Genomic DNA, 16985 nt, shown 5'->3' with positions numbered 1-16985 from the left:
TGCCATACTTACAAAGTATGAATACATTTTCATTAATAAATGTACTCATAACATGAGTGTACACATTTTAGGATAGGAGGTACCTTTCAGGACCAACCATGTAGTGCTTCTTGTACATAATTATTTATTAAACCTGCAATATCTGTTTGTGTTATTATTAATAAAATAACTGCTTTTAAACTACATTATACATCACTAGGAGCAACTCCACTGCCCGTAGGACATGTCAAGATTGAAGCGAGCTCTGCAGTGCCGAGGACTAATGCATCCCAGGATTCCCTGGTGAGAGAGTGGGCTCTTACACTCTCTCATCTGGCCAGCTCCTCGGAAGAAACCATTTTTCTGTCTCCCCTGTGAGTCATGGCTCTCTTCTGCAACTCACTGCTCTAATTGCTCATTTTGATGAATAAAGATGACCTTCACATGAATTAATTTTCCTCTACAACAGTCTAAATGGGACAGATACGCCTCTTTCTGTCAACCTGAGTTCATCTCTTGTCGACGGCGGTCCAGTCGATGTGTCGGTGTGCGTGTTCAGCTCTCTGTGCCAGTACTACAATGTGAAGGAGAGGCGTTGGAGCAGGGAAGGTCTTCGACCACTAGAGGGCAGCACACTCCACACAGCGCTCTGTCTCACCCAGCACCTCACCATGTTTGGGGCCAGTTTGTTTGTTCATCCAGGGGCTGTTGTTTTGCTACCACCTGTACGTGAGAACACAGAGGATTACAGCAGCTGTAGATATTTTAAAATAAAATAAATGCATCAATTTTGTTCTTTTCCTTCTCCCCCTATTCAAATCTGCAGTCAGGAGAACCTGTGAGGAACATGGTGGTAGGGATTATCTGTGCTGCCCTGGTTTTGATTCACCTGCTGGTGGGGCTCATTGCCCACAAGCTGGACCACTTAGACAGCCTGAGACTGAGTCAGGTTCCTCTGTGTGGGCGACCCGGGCTGTACCACTACAGAGTGCTGGTAAAGACTGGCTGGAGGCCCGGGGCAGGTCAGCCAAAGACAAGACATTAAAGAGACAGAAAATGAAAAGCCAAACATTATATGTAACAGCTGAATTATCATGTTTGAATGCTTTAAAATTAAATGGAAAGTGATCGTTTCTGTGGTGCTACCCATCAGGAACTACGGCGCACGCTGGCATTAGTTTGTATGGTGTGAAAAAGAGCGGCTCGCACCATCTGCAGAGGGATGGAGCTTTCCAGCGTGGCAGCCTGGACCAGTTTCATGTGGAGACAGATGACAACCTGGGAGAAGTCTGGAAAATTCGCATCTGGCATGATAACACAGGTACATTATGTGGTCTCAATTATTGGACCAGACCTCTTGGTTATTTCCAGTTCTGTTCCCTCAGGTGTACAAAATCAAACAACAGGCCGTCTAGTCTACCTTCAATGATTTGCAAAATAGCAAACAAATCAAATGCTGAAAGTAGGAATAACATTTCTTTTGTTTTGTGTTTTGTTTTGTTGTGTGTTACACATGGACACTTTGGATATGTGATCACATTTTCCTTTAACACCCCTCTGTTAGCATTTGGGAACTCAGGAGAGCCTCTTTTCTCCTGTTTTTAGTCATAATGCCCAAGTGTTTTTACTGGGTGACAGGTGTGAGTTACAGGTGTGAAAGTTTAGCACCCAGACTCTTACTCCAGAACTATACATTCTCAGCATGGTTTGGCGTTGCCTTTAATGTCCGGATGACAACATATGGTGCCCCTAAACAGTATATATATTATTCATGAATAATGGTGCCTTCAAAGATGTTCGAGTTACTCATTAATGCCATGTACACCAATGCACCCTCATGCCATCACAGATGCTGAGTTTTTAATTGCGCGCTGATAAATAAATAAATAATAATTGGTCCCTTTCTTTATTAGTCACTGTACACGATTTGCAAAAGGAAAATAAATATTTTATTGGACAGTTTTCCATCTGAGCTTGGGCCCCGGGGACTCGGAAGCAAAAAGAATTTCCCTTTTTAATTGGTAGAACTTTATAATACAGCCTATAAATTTAAATTCTATTGTAATTTTCATCAAATTGAGCCTTAAATTTGAGCTAAAACTCACTTTATAATATTGCTCACACAGCTTAAATTATTGTGTAATTATGATTTAGGATGCAGCACTTAGTCCACTCAGCATTACAACCCGCGTCCTTAAAATTATTGTGTGGTTTAAATGTAAGACAAGAGAAAATAGGAACTACTAATGTATTTATTTACTATATGATTTGTGTCTCCTTTATTGTAAAATATTCAAAGGTTTCTTTGAAAATGCTTACAGTACTTTATTTCTTCTTTACCAGTAAGACCTCAAATTGTTACTCCCTCATTCTTGTAAACTTCCTGGTAAATATTTTAAGCTAATTAAAATGACACCTTAATTTTGGATAAATTGTATCAGAAATACACAGTAAACTTTGGGGAAATTACACCCTATGTCATGGGCTGTTTTATTAAGTGCTACCTATACTTGCCTCTGTGGACAGGTTTGGACCCATCATGGTATGTGCAACATGTGGTGGTGTGGGACCCTCAGACAGACCACATGTTCTTCTTCCTGTTAGACGATTGGCTCTCTGTTGACAATGAGACGAATAGCACAGTGGAGAAGGAAGTACTTGCCTGTTGTAAGGTTACAGATGTTACTCTGAACTCAACTGTTTAAATGGAAAAGCACTAAGGCCATTTCTTAAGCAGACCTATCAAAGTTCCACTTTGTGTGCTTTCTCTCTCTGTAAACTTAAATAATTTCTTTCATTGTCTTTGAACCGTTCCATTTGTCCGCAAAGGTCCAGAGGAGCTCACTCTATTTAAAAGGGTGTTCACCTCCCAGCTGATATTTGGCATGGTCGACCGCCACCTGTGGCTATCCCTGTTGGAACGCCCCCCTCACAGCTGTTTCACGAGGGGACAGAGAGCTACCTGCAGTGCCCTTATGCTGCATCTCTACCTGGCATTGGGGGCTCTGTGGTATGGAGCTGTTGGCACTGTGGGGCACAGGTGATGTCACTGACAGTACTCTTCTAGGTCAATACTCGAAGATCTAATAATTCCAGATATAAGCGAGTGGATTATTGATCAAACCGATGTGTGTTCCTTATACTCAAGCGGACCCATTTCAGCCCATCTGGTGGCCAACGTGGAGACGGTTGCTGTGGGGATGACTGTTGCTGTGCTGGTGTTTCCTCTCCAGTGTTTCCTCTGCTTCTTGTTTAGAAAAGCTCACAGTCGGGTAATTTAAAACAGTATCAACTTTTTATTTATTTATTTTTATTTATTTTTTTACTAGTGAACCTGTTTAAAGTAACTTGAAGATCAATGCTTTAATTTCAAAACATTAGACGGAATACTCGTGCCATCGGAGAGTTGCTGATTAGAGGCGTGTCAGCTGTGCGTCCATGCTTTGTTTGTTGTCTCACTTGTGTGAGAGTACACTCAGAAATGGTAACGCTGCAGGTGTATGTTTACATGTGACTCAGGTAACCGTGGACATGTCAGTCCCTCCCTCTCCTGTTTGTCACTCTGTGGAGATGGACGTATTCCTTGGCCAATCGGAGTTCTCCTGCCCTACTTTTCTGTCTTTGCCAGATTCCTCTGGCCGAGTCACTGACAGTCCTTCATCCGTAAGGATATGCATATACACAGTATCCTTGTTATTCTACTCCTGTCTCTTTCTTAAAATAACCCCAGTTGTTATTCTATCTCTCTCCAGTTGCCGGAGAGTAAGGCCTTAGACTCCAGCATCTTAGACTTCTGGGCTGCCTCGGGTTTGGCGCCCAAGAAGGACGAAGCACATCAAGAAGATGGCATTGTAGCGTGGCCATCATGTGACAGCCTACTCAGTCTACCAGCGGGTTCAAGTCCCTCCAAGCCAACCTTAGCCCCTGACGCCTGCAAGGCTTCATCTGCTCGTCAGCTAAAGCGGAAAAAGGCCTTGATGCAGCTTCACTTGACGCCGCACAAATCCCCAGATAGGAACTCCAATCGAGTCCAAGTTCACAGCCACAATCTGACAACACTTCTTACTCTTTCCGGTAAGAAACTGTTAAAGCATGATTAATTTAATCTATTCACGTGAAAGGTCTCCAGCACTTTGCTTCTTGCTGTTTCTTGCCGACTTTCTTTAAAGCAAAATGATTCCAAATCTGTTCTGGGAACACCAAGTTTTCTGAATAATGTCTGATTCTGTATTCTTCACCAGAGGAGGATTTACTAATGTCTATCGAAGCAGCAGAGGACACAGCAGATGCTAAAAACAGCAACTCAGACAGTGGGCGGGATTCTCCGAGAAACACATCCTCAGTCTCAACCATGTAAGGATAATAAATGTTCTTTATTGAAAGGGAACATTCTATATCACTTCAACTCTTTTTGGTTTTTAGGCGGAGCACCTCCTGCAGCAGCTGGTCAGAGCACAGTGAGGATAACTCCCAGTATGGCACAGGACTCTATAAGTGTCCATCTGTAGACTCGATGGCAAGCACCTTCCTGCCGAGCACTTCTCCTGACTCCACATGTTCCTCCTACACGACACGCATAGGTACCATAAAAGGTTCTTCTTGTTAATTGTACCCACAAATGTATTGTCAGATGTACTCCAGTGCTCCTTCAATGAGTGGATACTGTTTCAATAAAGTGTTTTGATGGTTTAAGAATGGGAAACAGAGCTGTGTGGGCATCTAATTCCTAATGCAACAGCCCAGTAACGGAGCAGGTCGCCCATACTACATATGCAAATACAATTCACAATTATTATTTTAGCTAACTATATATAAGTTTAAGGCCTTCTCTATCCCAAAGCACTGTACTGGGGAGAAGCTGAATATAAGAAACTGAGGTAGTCATCACTATTTCCATGAGTCCCTTTACAGTTAACCCTGGTTTGGAATCTTTTTGTTAGACTATGAGACAAAAAACATCCTATCTAGAATTTTTTATTCACATTTGGAGATTTTATTTGAACAGGTGTTGCTCGGAGTCAGCCAGGCCGGCTACTTCCTCGCTGGGCGCTGCGTGTCATTTACCCTCTGCTTGCTGTGCTGCTTGGAGTGTGTCTGGCTGTGGTGGGACTCTATGGAAGCTTCTTCTCCAGGACAGTAGTACTCATGTGGCTTGTATCAGCTCTTTCTGCCTTTCTCACCTCTGCTCTGCTGCTGGAACCTCTCAAGGTGAGTCCAAGCATGTGGTCCAGTTTGTTCACCTCTCTGGGTTTTGGCAGATTCCAACTCCTTTTTCTTGCATGACTTGCATTTGTATAATGATGGATTGACAAGACAGTTTTTATCTTTCACGCATTCCTGCAGGCACACACTAATCTGCCGAGGCTGAAGCTGGATCATGTGTACTCACACAAAGTTCAGACGTTACAACATTCATTTCAGTCTAATCAGACTTATCCTTTGATTATCTCTTTGATTACGAATAAAGGTGATGTACTGTTAGCAAACAGGAAAAAGCTCTGTCTTAGCTCTCATTGTTAACACATAAGGGTGGATGTTCAGACTTTCCACCCTCTCTCATATGTACTGAGAGGAAGTTGGGGCAGGGTGATAGGTTCATAGCATAAACCTATTCGCTGGAACGTTCAGGACAATTTGCTACACAGCAAAGAACAAGACACAAGTAGGCAAAGTTCTTATGTTTCCGTGCACGGGGAGGCCTGTCTGGAGCCAAGTGTCGTTCCACCCACTTGACCTCCGTCAGACTCTCAGCCAGGTTCCCCATAGCACTCCTTTTATTGTGGTTACATAAATATGCATAGGGTCATTAACATATAACATAGGTATGCATGTGAACAAAGAATACACTGTGTGTGTGTGTGTGTGTGTGTGTGTGTGGGTGTGTAGGTGTGTGTGTGTGTGTGTGTGTGTGAACCCATTAATGACTTCCTAAACCTACTGGCCTGGAAGTCCAGCAGTTCATCTAAACAAAATGCACTTAGCCTAAAACAGACATAGATACGTTTATCCTACCATAAAACAATAAAACAGGGTACGACCTCTCCCATCCTCCTAAAATGTGGGTGTGAAAGTCAGAGAGCTCTGGAATGCACACAAAGCTTGCAGACTATTAAGGATCAAACCTCTACCAATCTACACCTAATTATAAAACTCTAAGAATATATAAGTAGATATTTCTAAGCATAAATGACAATCACAATACAAATCTAACACAGGGACTTCAACCTCTCTCCATCCAACCTCTCTTGACACCTGTTTTTCAGGTGTGTGTGCTGGCCTTGATCTACACAGTCCTGTGGAGACCTGTGGATCCAGAGGTGGAGGAGCAGCTGGCTCAGGAGGCCACTGTGGTGAGGCCGTTTGCAGAGCAGAGCGGGAAGGTCCGACCGCCATGCGGCTACGGCCTGCTGCAGGCGAAAGAGGAGGCTCGCAAAGTCCGAGCACTGCAGTCACTTATGAGGGTGAGGAGAAAATATTTAAGATTTATCGGCAATTTTTCTTCCCAGACATCACACTTTTTTTCTTTTCTTTTTTTGCAGCACTGTGTGTGGCAGCTGTTATTTCTGTTGCTGGTGCTGATGGTGAACTACCAGGACGCAACGGAGCAGAGACAGGCCAGGCTTCTGCACTCCACCATCAAACGACGTCTTCACGCGTCACCCTTGGGGTTTCCCAACCTCACCTCACTCAAAGAGTAAGGGTGACACCAGATGCCACACACACACACACACACACACACACACACACTGTAGCCACACAGCGTAAAATGTGCGGACAAGTCTTGAGTTCTTTAAATTCAAAAGGTCAGAAAATATTTAGATGTTTAATGATTGGTGAGCTAATCAACAGAGGGGCAGATTTACTTAAGAGGACAAAATAGCATGTGAGGCCAATCCCCAAATAACGGTAATAAATTGGGTCAGTTTTACAGGTGGAATACAAAATTGGTGCTGTTTTTCTAAACATTTCATTTGAATAACAAGCAAAACAAAAGATGATGTTTCTTTTTCAGTGTCAATTATTGCCACAATCAGTAGTAAATTGCGCATTTCACACATTAGAAAACCTGTTTGCACACTTGATTTAAATTCCCTGTTATTTGTGCCTTAAGAAAAGAAATCTCTGTGTTTCCACCATATGCACTTTTGTAACTGCATTTTTTTTATGCAAGTTTGCACTAGAGTAACGTGTTTGCAATTCTGGTCCCAACTCGCTGAAAGAACTGTGTCAGATTTATGCTGTTTATATCATATACATGATAAAAGGTGAGTGTTGTGAACTTTGACCTTCTGGGTCCCCCCAAATAAGTATTTTTATTTTTTTCTTGGTATTCATACATGACATAGCAAACAACAAGTTTGTGCATTTGTGTTTTCTTTAGCTATCCTAACCGTGGAGCAGGTTTTGATTTTTCAGTGGAAACAGAACAACGTCATTTCAACAATGTTTGCTGGGGACATCACTCGTAATGACATTAAATGATTTTGGGTTGTTTTATGTGCGTAAAATATTGGCAAATTTGAAATTTTTTTATGCAATTAGTTTATTAAATAATGACATAGTGACATATTTTAAAAAGACAAGATTTTATTTATTACTGTCGTATAAAACAACCAAAATTAAGCACTTAACTCCAAGTCCTTGTTACAACCATTTAAAAAAATAACAATTGGAATACAATAAACTATTTTGCTGAATATGTTTTTTTTTTGGAAAACAAAATACATTTATGATCAAAAACTTTTTAAAATAGTTTTAATTGTTTGTTTATTGTTTTAAATAAACAATAAACAAATGAAAAGTATTAGGTATTAAAATGGGTTTTAAAAAGGCCAATCATAAAAGTCTGCATTGTGCAGTTGTTTTTACTTTAAGTACATTTAAAAAGAACAAAGAAAACAAAAGTATTATATACAAAATATTTCCATTACTTTACTATTGTTTCAGTTCATTTAATTTTTTTAAATTCCACTTTTTTTCCAGTTATATAAAATAATTTTTCAAATCTTGCTTTAGTTTTAATTTAGTTTTAGTCACAATTTCGATGTACATGTACAATGACAATAAAGGGCTTTTCTATTCTATTCTATTCTATTAGTGTCATGGCTGCACTGGCAGCCTGTGGGGATGAGGGAAAGGAGGATCCAAATGCAGAACTCTGGTCATGATGACAGCGCATTTTATTTACAGTGCAGAAAATAAAGACAACCAATAAATCCCTTTGTGTTCCCAACTCCCGTTCCGTGTCTCCCTTTCATGCCTGTGCTCCGTGTCTCTGCTCCCTGTGTACCATCCACCAGCTGCTTCCTCATTCCCGCAAATCCTCCTGGTAAACACGCACAAAGGCAGACTTCAGAAAATTCCAGACTAGCACTTACTGGCTTGCTGGGAAACTAACAGGTAGTCACGCATAACAATCCCGCGTAGTGGAGCTCTCAGCCACACTGCTATGTAGCTCCCCGATGACGTTAGGTCAGCTCCAGGTGTGTGTGATGATCCAGGGCCACACCCACCAGGCTTGAAGGTGCCTGACACAGCCGCACCCCCACACATGCACACATACCTATACATAGAAACAAAGGACAGCAGCACAATACAAGGAGGCTGTAGCCAATATATTATATAAGTCCATAACTGCTCGCTTTAAATTTACTGCCTGGTAATTTTGCTGGGGACTACTTTCAGTTATGTGTCAATACACGTTTGGTGGACTGCATGAAACAGTGTTTGTGTTGCCTCCCCAGTGCAACTGTTCAGCTTATTCTACTCTTTCTTCTTGCAGTTGGTTTGACACAGAGCTGTGGATCAATCACACCTTGGTGCCACATCTCCACCAAAACCCCTCACTGCGACTTGTGGGCTTAACACAGCTGCAGTACACACATGCGCTCGGTAGCCAGGTGGTTCACCTTCAGTCAAACAACAGTGGAACAATACCCCAGCTTGTCACTGCCCCTCACATGGCAGGGAAAAGCAGGAAACAGTAAGTGGAATTGAGCAACAGGAGTGCATCTCTCAGACATGCTGAGTGTGTTCATTAATACTGTTGAATTGACTCTTTTGTAAATAATGAGGCGTGTGAGCCCATTAGAACTTGCCAAAGCAAAACAATGGAACTTTGTTTTTCTTCTGAAATCAAATGAAGCATTAACACATAAATTACCAAAAAACTGTGTTGCACATTTTGTCTGTGGTGTCCAATCGTCTTTTAATGTTGTTATTTATCTGTTCGTTTATGGCCCACAGATTCTTGCATAACATTTACCCTCCATCGTAATGATAAAATCAAAGCTTTTTTTTACGCATGGGTCATGCTTTTTATCGAATTGCATTCATTTACATATTTAGTCGACAAAAAAAGAACAAAAATGAAAAGCTGAGTTTTCATTTGATGATTTCTTTTCTTTCATTTCAGGTTTGAAGCTCTTTCTATAGAGTTCACTCAGTACCACAGAGAGTCTGCTTTATTTCTGTGTGTGTGCATAAAACTCAAGTGGACTCGGACACAAGCCATCACATCCTGTCTCTCTATCCATCCACTCCTCATCCCTTTATCCGTGTCAGGACTGGACCTTCAGACGGCACTCCCGGTAACAAATCCTACAGTCCTTCAAATAAAATTTTTTCACAATAATCTGAGATTTAGCGCTAAATAATTAATAAAAAGTACTTATTCACCCAATCCAATGACTTTATACCGCAGATTCTTCTGCTCATCTCTGCTCTCCTGATTGTGCTTGGGGAGCTGTGGTCTGTGGCCACTGAGCGTGCCCAGTATCTGCATCAATGCCATCACTGGTTCCAGCTGCTCCTTGCCTTCTTGTTGCTGACAACAGCTATCCTGCAGCTCCGCTTCCTGTCTTGTGCGTCGTCATGTGTTTCCCAGGTAAAGAATAACATTTTAAACATACTCAGTATTCACTGAAGCTACACCAAGCAAAACAAAATTAGTATTCAATAACCTTTATGTGCTATTTAGCTGCGGTCCCAACCAGACAACTTCATCAACTTCCATAGTGCTGCCCTTCTGTCACAAAGGTCCTCTCAGTGTGCAGCCATCCTGCTCACTCTGCTTGTTCTAAAGGTGAAGTAGAGCTGGTCTGTCATTGTATAACACTGGTCCACAGATATTTCACTTTCATTAAAAAACAAACCCAACTCATTCCCATTTCCAGCTGCTGGGAACCTTACAGTTTGTGCAGAGGTGGGCTGTGATAGGCAGAGTGTTGCACAGAGCCTGGAGGGAGCTGCTGCCTCTGGCTGTCCTACTACTGCTGCTGCTGCTGTTCTGCACTCACCTTGGGAATGTGGTATGAGCAGAAACACATCAGCTTAAGCAAAGATATTTAAAAAGGTGTGATGAAAGATATTTGATATGGTTCTTGATATGGTTTGTTTCAGATTTTTTCACAATCAGTAGAAGGTTTCCTGTCAGCACAAGAAACCAGCGTCTCAGTCTTGTCCTTTCTTCATGGTCGGAAGGTCCTGCAAAGAATCTGCCAGCTCCACCCCATCCTGGGCCCTCTCTATGGGCTGCTTCTCATGGGAGGAGGTGTTTGGCTTTTGGCTAGACTCTGCGGAGCTGTTCTTATCCATATTTACAGGTATACAACATTATCTTTCTTTTGATGCTATAGCTATGTTTGCTATAACCAAAGGTAGGTTTTGCTCTTTTTTCTTTTTCTTTTTTTTTTTCCTGTCCCATTTGGTTCTTTAGCCGTCAGAATTGTTGTCTGAAGACCAACAAGGATACCAAATGGATTTATTTTGCCAAATGGATCATCATGGCATTGCCGTATTGGTCCATTTGATCAAACTTTGTTGTTATTATTTATTTTATTTTCAGTTGTTACAGATGGGACAGACATGACTGGGGGATAGGAAAGGGAGAAAGAAAGAGAGGAAGGAAAAGAAAAACAGAAGGGAAAAGGGACAGTGAGAAAGGGCACTTACAAAGACAAAGAGAAAAAAAAATCTCCTGGATCACCTGTTGAGAGAAAAAGAAGAGAAGACAAGCAAAAAAAACCAAACAAAAACAAAGCAACATACTAAACACAACACCATCACGTTAAGCTAGCTAAGTGTGAACAGCAGTAAATACTAAATATTGAAAGTTGTTGTGCAGCACGCAGGACAGACAGCACACAATGTGCTTTGAAGTAGCAGCTAAGAAAAATGTAGTTTATGTCTACGAACAGTGAACACCTGTGTGCACACCTGTGTGGATCAACGCACTTGTATACAAAAGGTTTCCCCATGTAACGGTCTGGTAGAGGGTGTAGAGGGCCATAGCCCTGTCCCCCAGGGCATGAAGCAGGCATGGAGGAGATCCAGGCTCCAGACATCCAGAGGCCCCAGAGTGCGAGAGCCCAAGGAGTACCACCGGAGGGGCATCCGTGCCACCCTCCTGGGAAGGGCTGAGGAGATCCCCAGATGAGGGGTCACCCAGTAGCCACGCAGGCAGAAGCCAGAGGGGCTGCACTGGCGTGCCCACCGGCTCTGCCGGCAGCCAGCTGTGCCAGAGTGAACCGAGTTGCAGGCCCCGAGGCCGAGGCCGAGGCCCCTTTGCCCGGAAGAGGCCTGACCGGCGACAGGCACCAGGCCCCGCCAAGTAGCCACCGGGAGTGAGCTGGTGCATACCTGAGCGCCCAGCCCGGCCACCAAGAACCACCAATGCACCAACCCCGAGGGCATCAGTTACCAGCAGGGAGTGTGGTGAGGGGAGATGGCCTCCACACTTGGAGGGCCTGGGAGTACCCAGGGAGGTGGAGTCTAAGACCCGACCTGACATATGAGACACAGACAAACAGGCACACACAGACATAAACATGCTTTCCCACCCTCATGCACACATATACAAACACTCAGCACTCACCCAACGTAGGGACAGACATACATAGACATGTACACACAATCATACTCCCCAAACATACTCTATGCCCCGGGTCCAGGTACCCTCGCCCCAGAGGGGAAAGCGGCACCAGACCCAAGAGATGTGACCCTTTCCCCGGGGTGGAGGCAAGCAGACCGCCCCAGGCTCCGCAGCAGCAGGGAGGCCAATCGGACAGCCAACACCTCCTCCCAGCCCCCGCCCGATGGCTAGTAGAGAAGCGGGGTGTGTGAAGACCCCATACCTCCCTCCTCCCGCTCATGTGTAGTGTTGCTGCGTGTTGTTCTAAAGTGCATTTAAAACAAGGGAGGGCATGGTGCTGCTGCCAGAGAGCAGCAGGTGTTAGCACGGCCCTCCCGAGAACCCTCATTGTCTACATGGATTTAAAATTGAGAGGTGGGCACCAGCGCCAGAGGTAGGGTTGAATACACAGACCGTCCTCTGGACGCCGTTAACGTGGTCACCCTCAAGGCCCTATATATATGTGTGTGTGTGTGTTATGAGAGTGTGAATAATGTGGATGTCTAAGTTGTGGTTTTGCTCTTTTTTCACAGGCAACTCAGTTTTGGGGACTGTTGAAGTTGTTAGCCCCTTGAGAAACTGTGTTTAAAAAAAAAATATATATATATATATATATATATATATATATATATATATATATATATATATATATATATATATATATATATATATATATATATATATATACATATATATATATATATATATATATATACAGCTGTATAAAATATATACAGACAAAAATAGCCCTTCAGTGGCATAGGCTTTAAACGTGTAAGTTTATAATCTTGCCATGCCTACATTTGATGTTTTGCAATTTGTAGCTGTGAAAGTCTTCTAGGTGTCTGGTTGCCTAGAAATTCCATCTTAAGATACAAGGATGATGTCATGGTTCTAGGTCCTTTTGATACAGCATTTTGAGTTTCCTGTGTTCTAGTAATATTTTATATTATGGGTTATGTTCAGTTCATTTAGTAGTTTTTGGTATTCTGTTTCGAGTTTCTTATATTTCTTGTTTAGTTCCTTGATTATTTAGTATTTTCCCCTCGTGTCTTTGCCCTCTGTGTCTCTCTCTGTGTGTCTGTGTTTATATACTGTAGGTTGTGTGAGTTCTTGTGTCTTGTTTCCTTCTTGTGATCCTTCTGTTTTCCCCAGCCTGCCTTGTTTATCCATGTTTCCCCAGTCAGTCATGTCTCTCTGTGTGTGTCAACGTTACTTCCTGTTTTACTTTGGTAGTCTCCTGCTGTGTGCACCATGTTTTGTTTTACTTCTCTTACTCTGAAGGTCCCTCGTCTCATGTGTTATGTTTAGCTTTGCGCCCTCTGTCTTGTTGTGTGTAATTGGCCCCAGCTGTGTTCCCCGTGTGTTTCCTCCTCCCTTGTCATTCCCTGTGTATTTAAGCCCTTTGTTTTCCTCTGTCCAGCGCTGTGATCTCCCTCATAGTTGAGTGCCTCTCCGTGTCCTTAGTCATACCAATTCCCAGTTTAGTTTGTATTTCCTTTGGTCCAGCAAAGAAAGCTACATTTTGAGTTCACGTTCCGCCTGTGAGTCTGCATTTGGGTCCTCTCCTTCCTGCGTACACAGAGACAGTTTATAACAGATGAAAATTCACAAATCAGTTTTTATCACTGAAGATGTGTGTATTTAAGATAAGATAAGATAAGATAAGATGACCTTTATTAGTCCCACAGGTGGGAAATTTGTTTTGTTACAGCAAAAGTATTTATGGTCAGATATTAAATATTGAACAATGAAGCGCCACAAGGAACATAAATATAACACAAAAGCAAAATTCCAAAGAAGTTGTAACAGTATATGAAATGTAAATAAAAACGAATGTAAAATCATCTGTAAATCTTTTAAACATCCCATAGACACCAATTCCCATGACATCAGAGATGCAGGCTTTTGAGCTGAGTGCTGATGGCAAGCCAAATAGTCTACTGACCCACTTTCTTTTTCGAGTAACTTATAGATGTCCTGATGTTTTTGTTTGAAAATTCTTGGTAGACCTCATAATTCATTGCTTCATTAATGATGGTATGCTATCTTGGCCCAAACTCAGCAAAAGCACTATCGAACCATGCTGGTACCACCCCCGTGTTTCACAAATGGATAAAGTTCTTATGCTGGACTAAAATGTTTTCCTTTCTTCAAACAGAAAACTTTCCTTGTGGCCTTATCTTCTCCCATAACATAGTTCAATCAACCTAAAAGCTTTAGCAAACTGCACATAAGCACCTTTTTTTCTTTTTGAAGATGAGCTCTGATTGAAAATTGTTCTTTTGATGGCAAATAGAAAAGGGCTTTCATGGCAAAGAAGTTGCGCTTTGTAAGCCTGCATACCTTACTGTTGAAATGATCTTTGAATTTTTATTACTTAGAATTTCTATATTTCCACATAAATATTATTGAAAACATCACTATATTTTCAATAATATTTATGTGGAAATATAGAAATTCTAAGTGGTTCACAAAATTTTGAATGCCACATTTTATCATAGAAAGTTTTGTTAAATGGCATGTTGTTTTAAATGTTTTGCTGAATTTTACTGAAGACAGGGCCATAGAGGGATTTTAAGGTTTAGTAAACCATCTGATGCCATTCATCTTCTTTTGTCTTCTAAAGAGCAGAGCAGGCTGAGTTGTTTCATCCAACCATTAAACCTCAGGACTACGAAATGGTGGAGTTCTTCATCAAAAGGCTCAAGCTATGGATGGGACTCACTAAGGCTAAACAGGTGAATAGTCTATTAGATGTGAAGCATTCCATCATTACTCAGCTGAGTAACTGAAAATTGTAGCTGTTGTTGCTGATTCTGCACATTTATTCCCCTTTCTAGTTCAGACACAGGGTGAAGTTCAAAGGCATGGACATCCCTCCTTCCAGATTTTCACAGGAATCTTGTCTGTCCACCCTGTCTTCTACCGTTTCTTATTCTCGCTCCCGTTCTTTGTCCTCCACATTCTCGTCCCCACGTTCTCTATCCTCGGCTCTCTCCAATAGGTCTGAGGACTCGTCAGTGTCTGAGCTTGGTTTTGAAGTCCAGCAGTACCTAGACAGTCTACTGCCCTGTGTTACTGCTCTGTTATCTTGTTTTGATCGGGTCAACCAGATAAGTGAGGACATTTACAACCTAGAAATTAAACTGGAGGAGGTTCAGATGAGGAGAAGGAATACATCGATAAATTATGAGAAGAAAAGTGAAAGAATCTTTGGAGAGTTAGGAATATCAACAGGCGCAGATGAAGGAAGGATAACAGGAGAAGTTACTCACAGGAAGACCAGTCTCCATCATCCCAAGCTACAAGTCTCCCTTCCATCTACACTCGAGTCCTCTGTCCCTTCGGTGTACATGTTTCCCAATACATATATCTCCTATTCCGAGTTTGAGTCAGTAGCAGTTCAACCTCAGCCAGCTAGTGATGTGTACTCTTCCGAAGTTGCCGCCCCTACACCTGCAATCAGTGTATTGTATTCAAAAGCTCCTCAGTTTGAAAAGTTCCCCAGAAGAAGAGCATGGCATTCTGGGAGTTCTCATTCAGCTGATGCTGCTCAGAGGACATTCCAGCTCTTGGAAGTTTGTCCATGTAGAAATGGAGAAGACAATTCTGCTTTTAATCCCAGACCCAAAAGTGAAGAAGGCTTAAAAAGATCTATCAGGGATGGGATTCCAGTAAAGAGGAAAGCTTGGATCTCTGAAAGACCAGAGACTGAGTGAGAAACATCACAATGGAAGAAAAATGTCTGTGCTGGAAAACAGAATGACCGAAATGAGGACAAGTTTTCACTGTTGTCCATTTTTTTTAACATCTTACTATACTTTACAACATTCCATAACTCTAAGTGGTAAAAAAAGACACTGTGCTATAGATATGTTGCTCTGCAGATGAATAAAGGCATGACCATTTGATTTAGACATTGCAATATGTTTGAAATCCACCCCAGGAACAAGCAAAAGTCCCTCAGATTAACACCAGGAGATAGCAATATTAAACTATAAACTAAGAAAAGGTGAAATTTGATTGGCAAGAAGCAGGAGCAGCAGAAGGTCAGCTACATAAAAAATTCCAAATAACAAGGAACAGGAAAATAGAAAACATCCCTAATTAACAGAATGTTACAGTTTAGTTTGACTTTATTCTCCACATCTTTGAACAGAGAAAGTGTTCCCTCATAACATTATGTGTGTACTTCTGTGTGTTTACTTTAAGTGTTAACATAGCCTAGGACTATTTTACAGACACATGTTATATTGTTACTTAACCAAAGGAAAAGAGATTAATTTAAGGAACAACACATTCCAACACATTCTGACACTTAAGTGCTGGAGTGACAAACCTGGACAGTGGGGGCAACAAGTCATTGTTCTTCCAGCACTGGTTCCAAGGCTGGATAAATGGGGATAGTTCCATTAGGAAGGGCATCTGGCATAAAATCTTAGTCAAACCAAACTTATAAACTCTGGTTCATGAAGAATAAGATTTCCATACCAGATTGGTTGGGGCCAGGTTAACAATGACCGCCTCTGATACTGTTGGCCATGAGTGTGCTGGTTAAAGACAAAGTGTTAAGAGATTTTTACTTGTTTTACTATACTTTTATAAAGCCTATGTTTTACATCTTTAGCACGCATATTGCTGCAGTGGAAAATAACCACTCTTGTATAACTGCTTGTGAAACCAGTGTTTCAACTACTTTTTAGAGAAAAACAGGAAAACGCCTAAGGAACTTGAAGCTAGAAGATTATGCCATATTCACGAGGACGAAGACGTGCAGAAGAGTTGTCGAAAGGGAAAGCACGCCTTTGCCCTTGTCAGAGTTATGAAACTATACATTGTGTAAACGAGTGTATAAATAAAGAAGGCAGACTACAGCTGGGTGTGAGTCTCACTCAGAGCTCTCACCCATGTACATGTCTTAACAAGCTTGTCGTCTCTCTCCTTACTTACTGAAACGAAATGCTCTTGACATATTTTTTTGTGGGTCCTTCGAGCCGGATAGGAAATAACAACTGTTTTGTGACTCCAAACAGAGATCTACACTGATTCCTGACGTCGTGGGGAGCCCACACTGAAGTCTGTCGACAGCCCT

General features: G+C 41.9%; 1 protein-coding gene across 1 annotated transcript in view; it reads left to right on the top strand.

Annotated features, from left to right (window-relative positions):
• Window positions 1-16767, top strand: part of pkd1b (polycystic kidney disease 1b) — a 35139-nt gene extending 18372 nt beyond the window's left edge. The window contains 21 exon segments of the mRNA XM_039616668.1: window positions 200-353; window positions 539-704; window positions 806-1001; window positions 1133-1300; window positions 2506-2646; window positions 2809-3019; window positions 3128-3251; window positions 3499-3642; window positions 3732-4053; window positions 4221-4332; window positions 4402-4559; window positions 4985-5187; window positions 6243-6440; window positions 6519-6673; window positions 8762-8962; window positions 9395-9569; window positions 9683-9893; window positions 10155-10289; window positions 10397-10583; window positions 14520-14631; window positions 14734-16767. Of these exon segments, the coding sequence (XP_039472602.1) occupies window positions 200-353; window positions 539-704; window positions 806-1001; window positions 1133-1300; window positions 2506-2646; window positions 2809-3019; window positions 3128-3251; window positions 3499-3642; window positions 3732-4053; window positions 4221-4332; window positions 4402-4559; window positions 4985-5187; window positions 6243-6440; window positions 6519-6673; window positions 8762-8962; window positions 9395-9569; window positions 9683-9893; window positions 10155-10289; window positions 10397-10583; window positions 14520-14631; window positions 14734-15612 (4352 nt within the window). The 3' untranslated portion in view covers window positions 15613-16767.
• The last annotated feature ends 218 nt before the right edge of the window (window positions 16768-16985 follow it).

The sequence above is a fragment of the Oreochromis aureus genome, linkage group 8 (assembly GCF_013358895.1).
Source record: "Oreochromis aureus strain Israel breed Guangdong linkage group 8, ZZ_aureus, whole genome shotgun sequence".
Lineage (NCBI taxonomy): Eukaryota > Metazoa > Chordata > Actinopteri > Cichliformes > Cichlidae > Oreochromis > Oreochromis aureus.
Note: the sequence above shows the minus strand (reverse complement) of the source record. Positions and strands in the feature narration are given on the sequence as shown.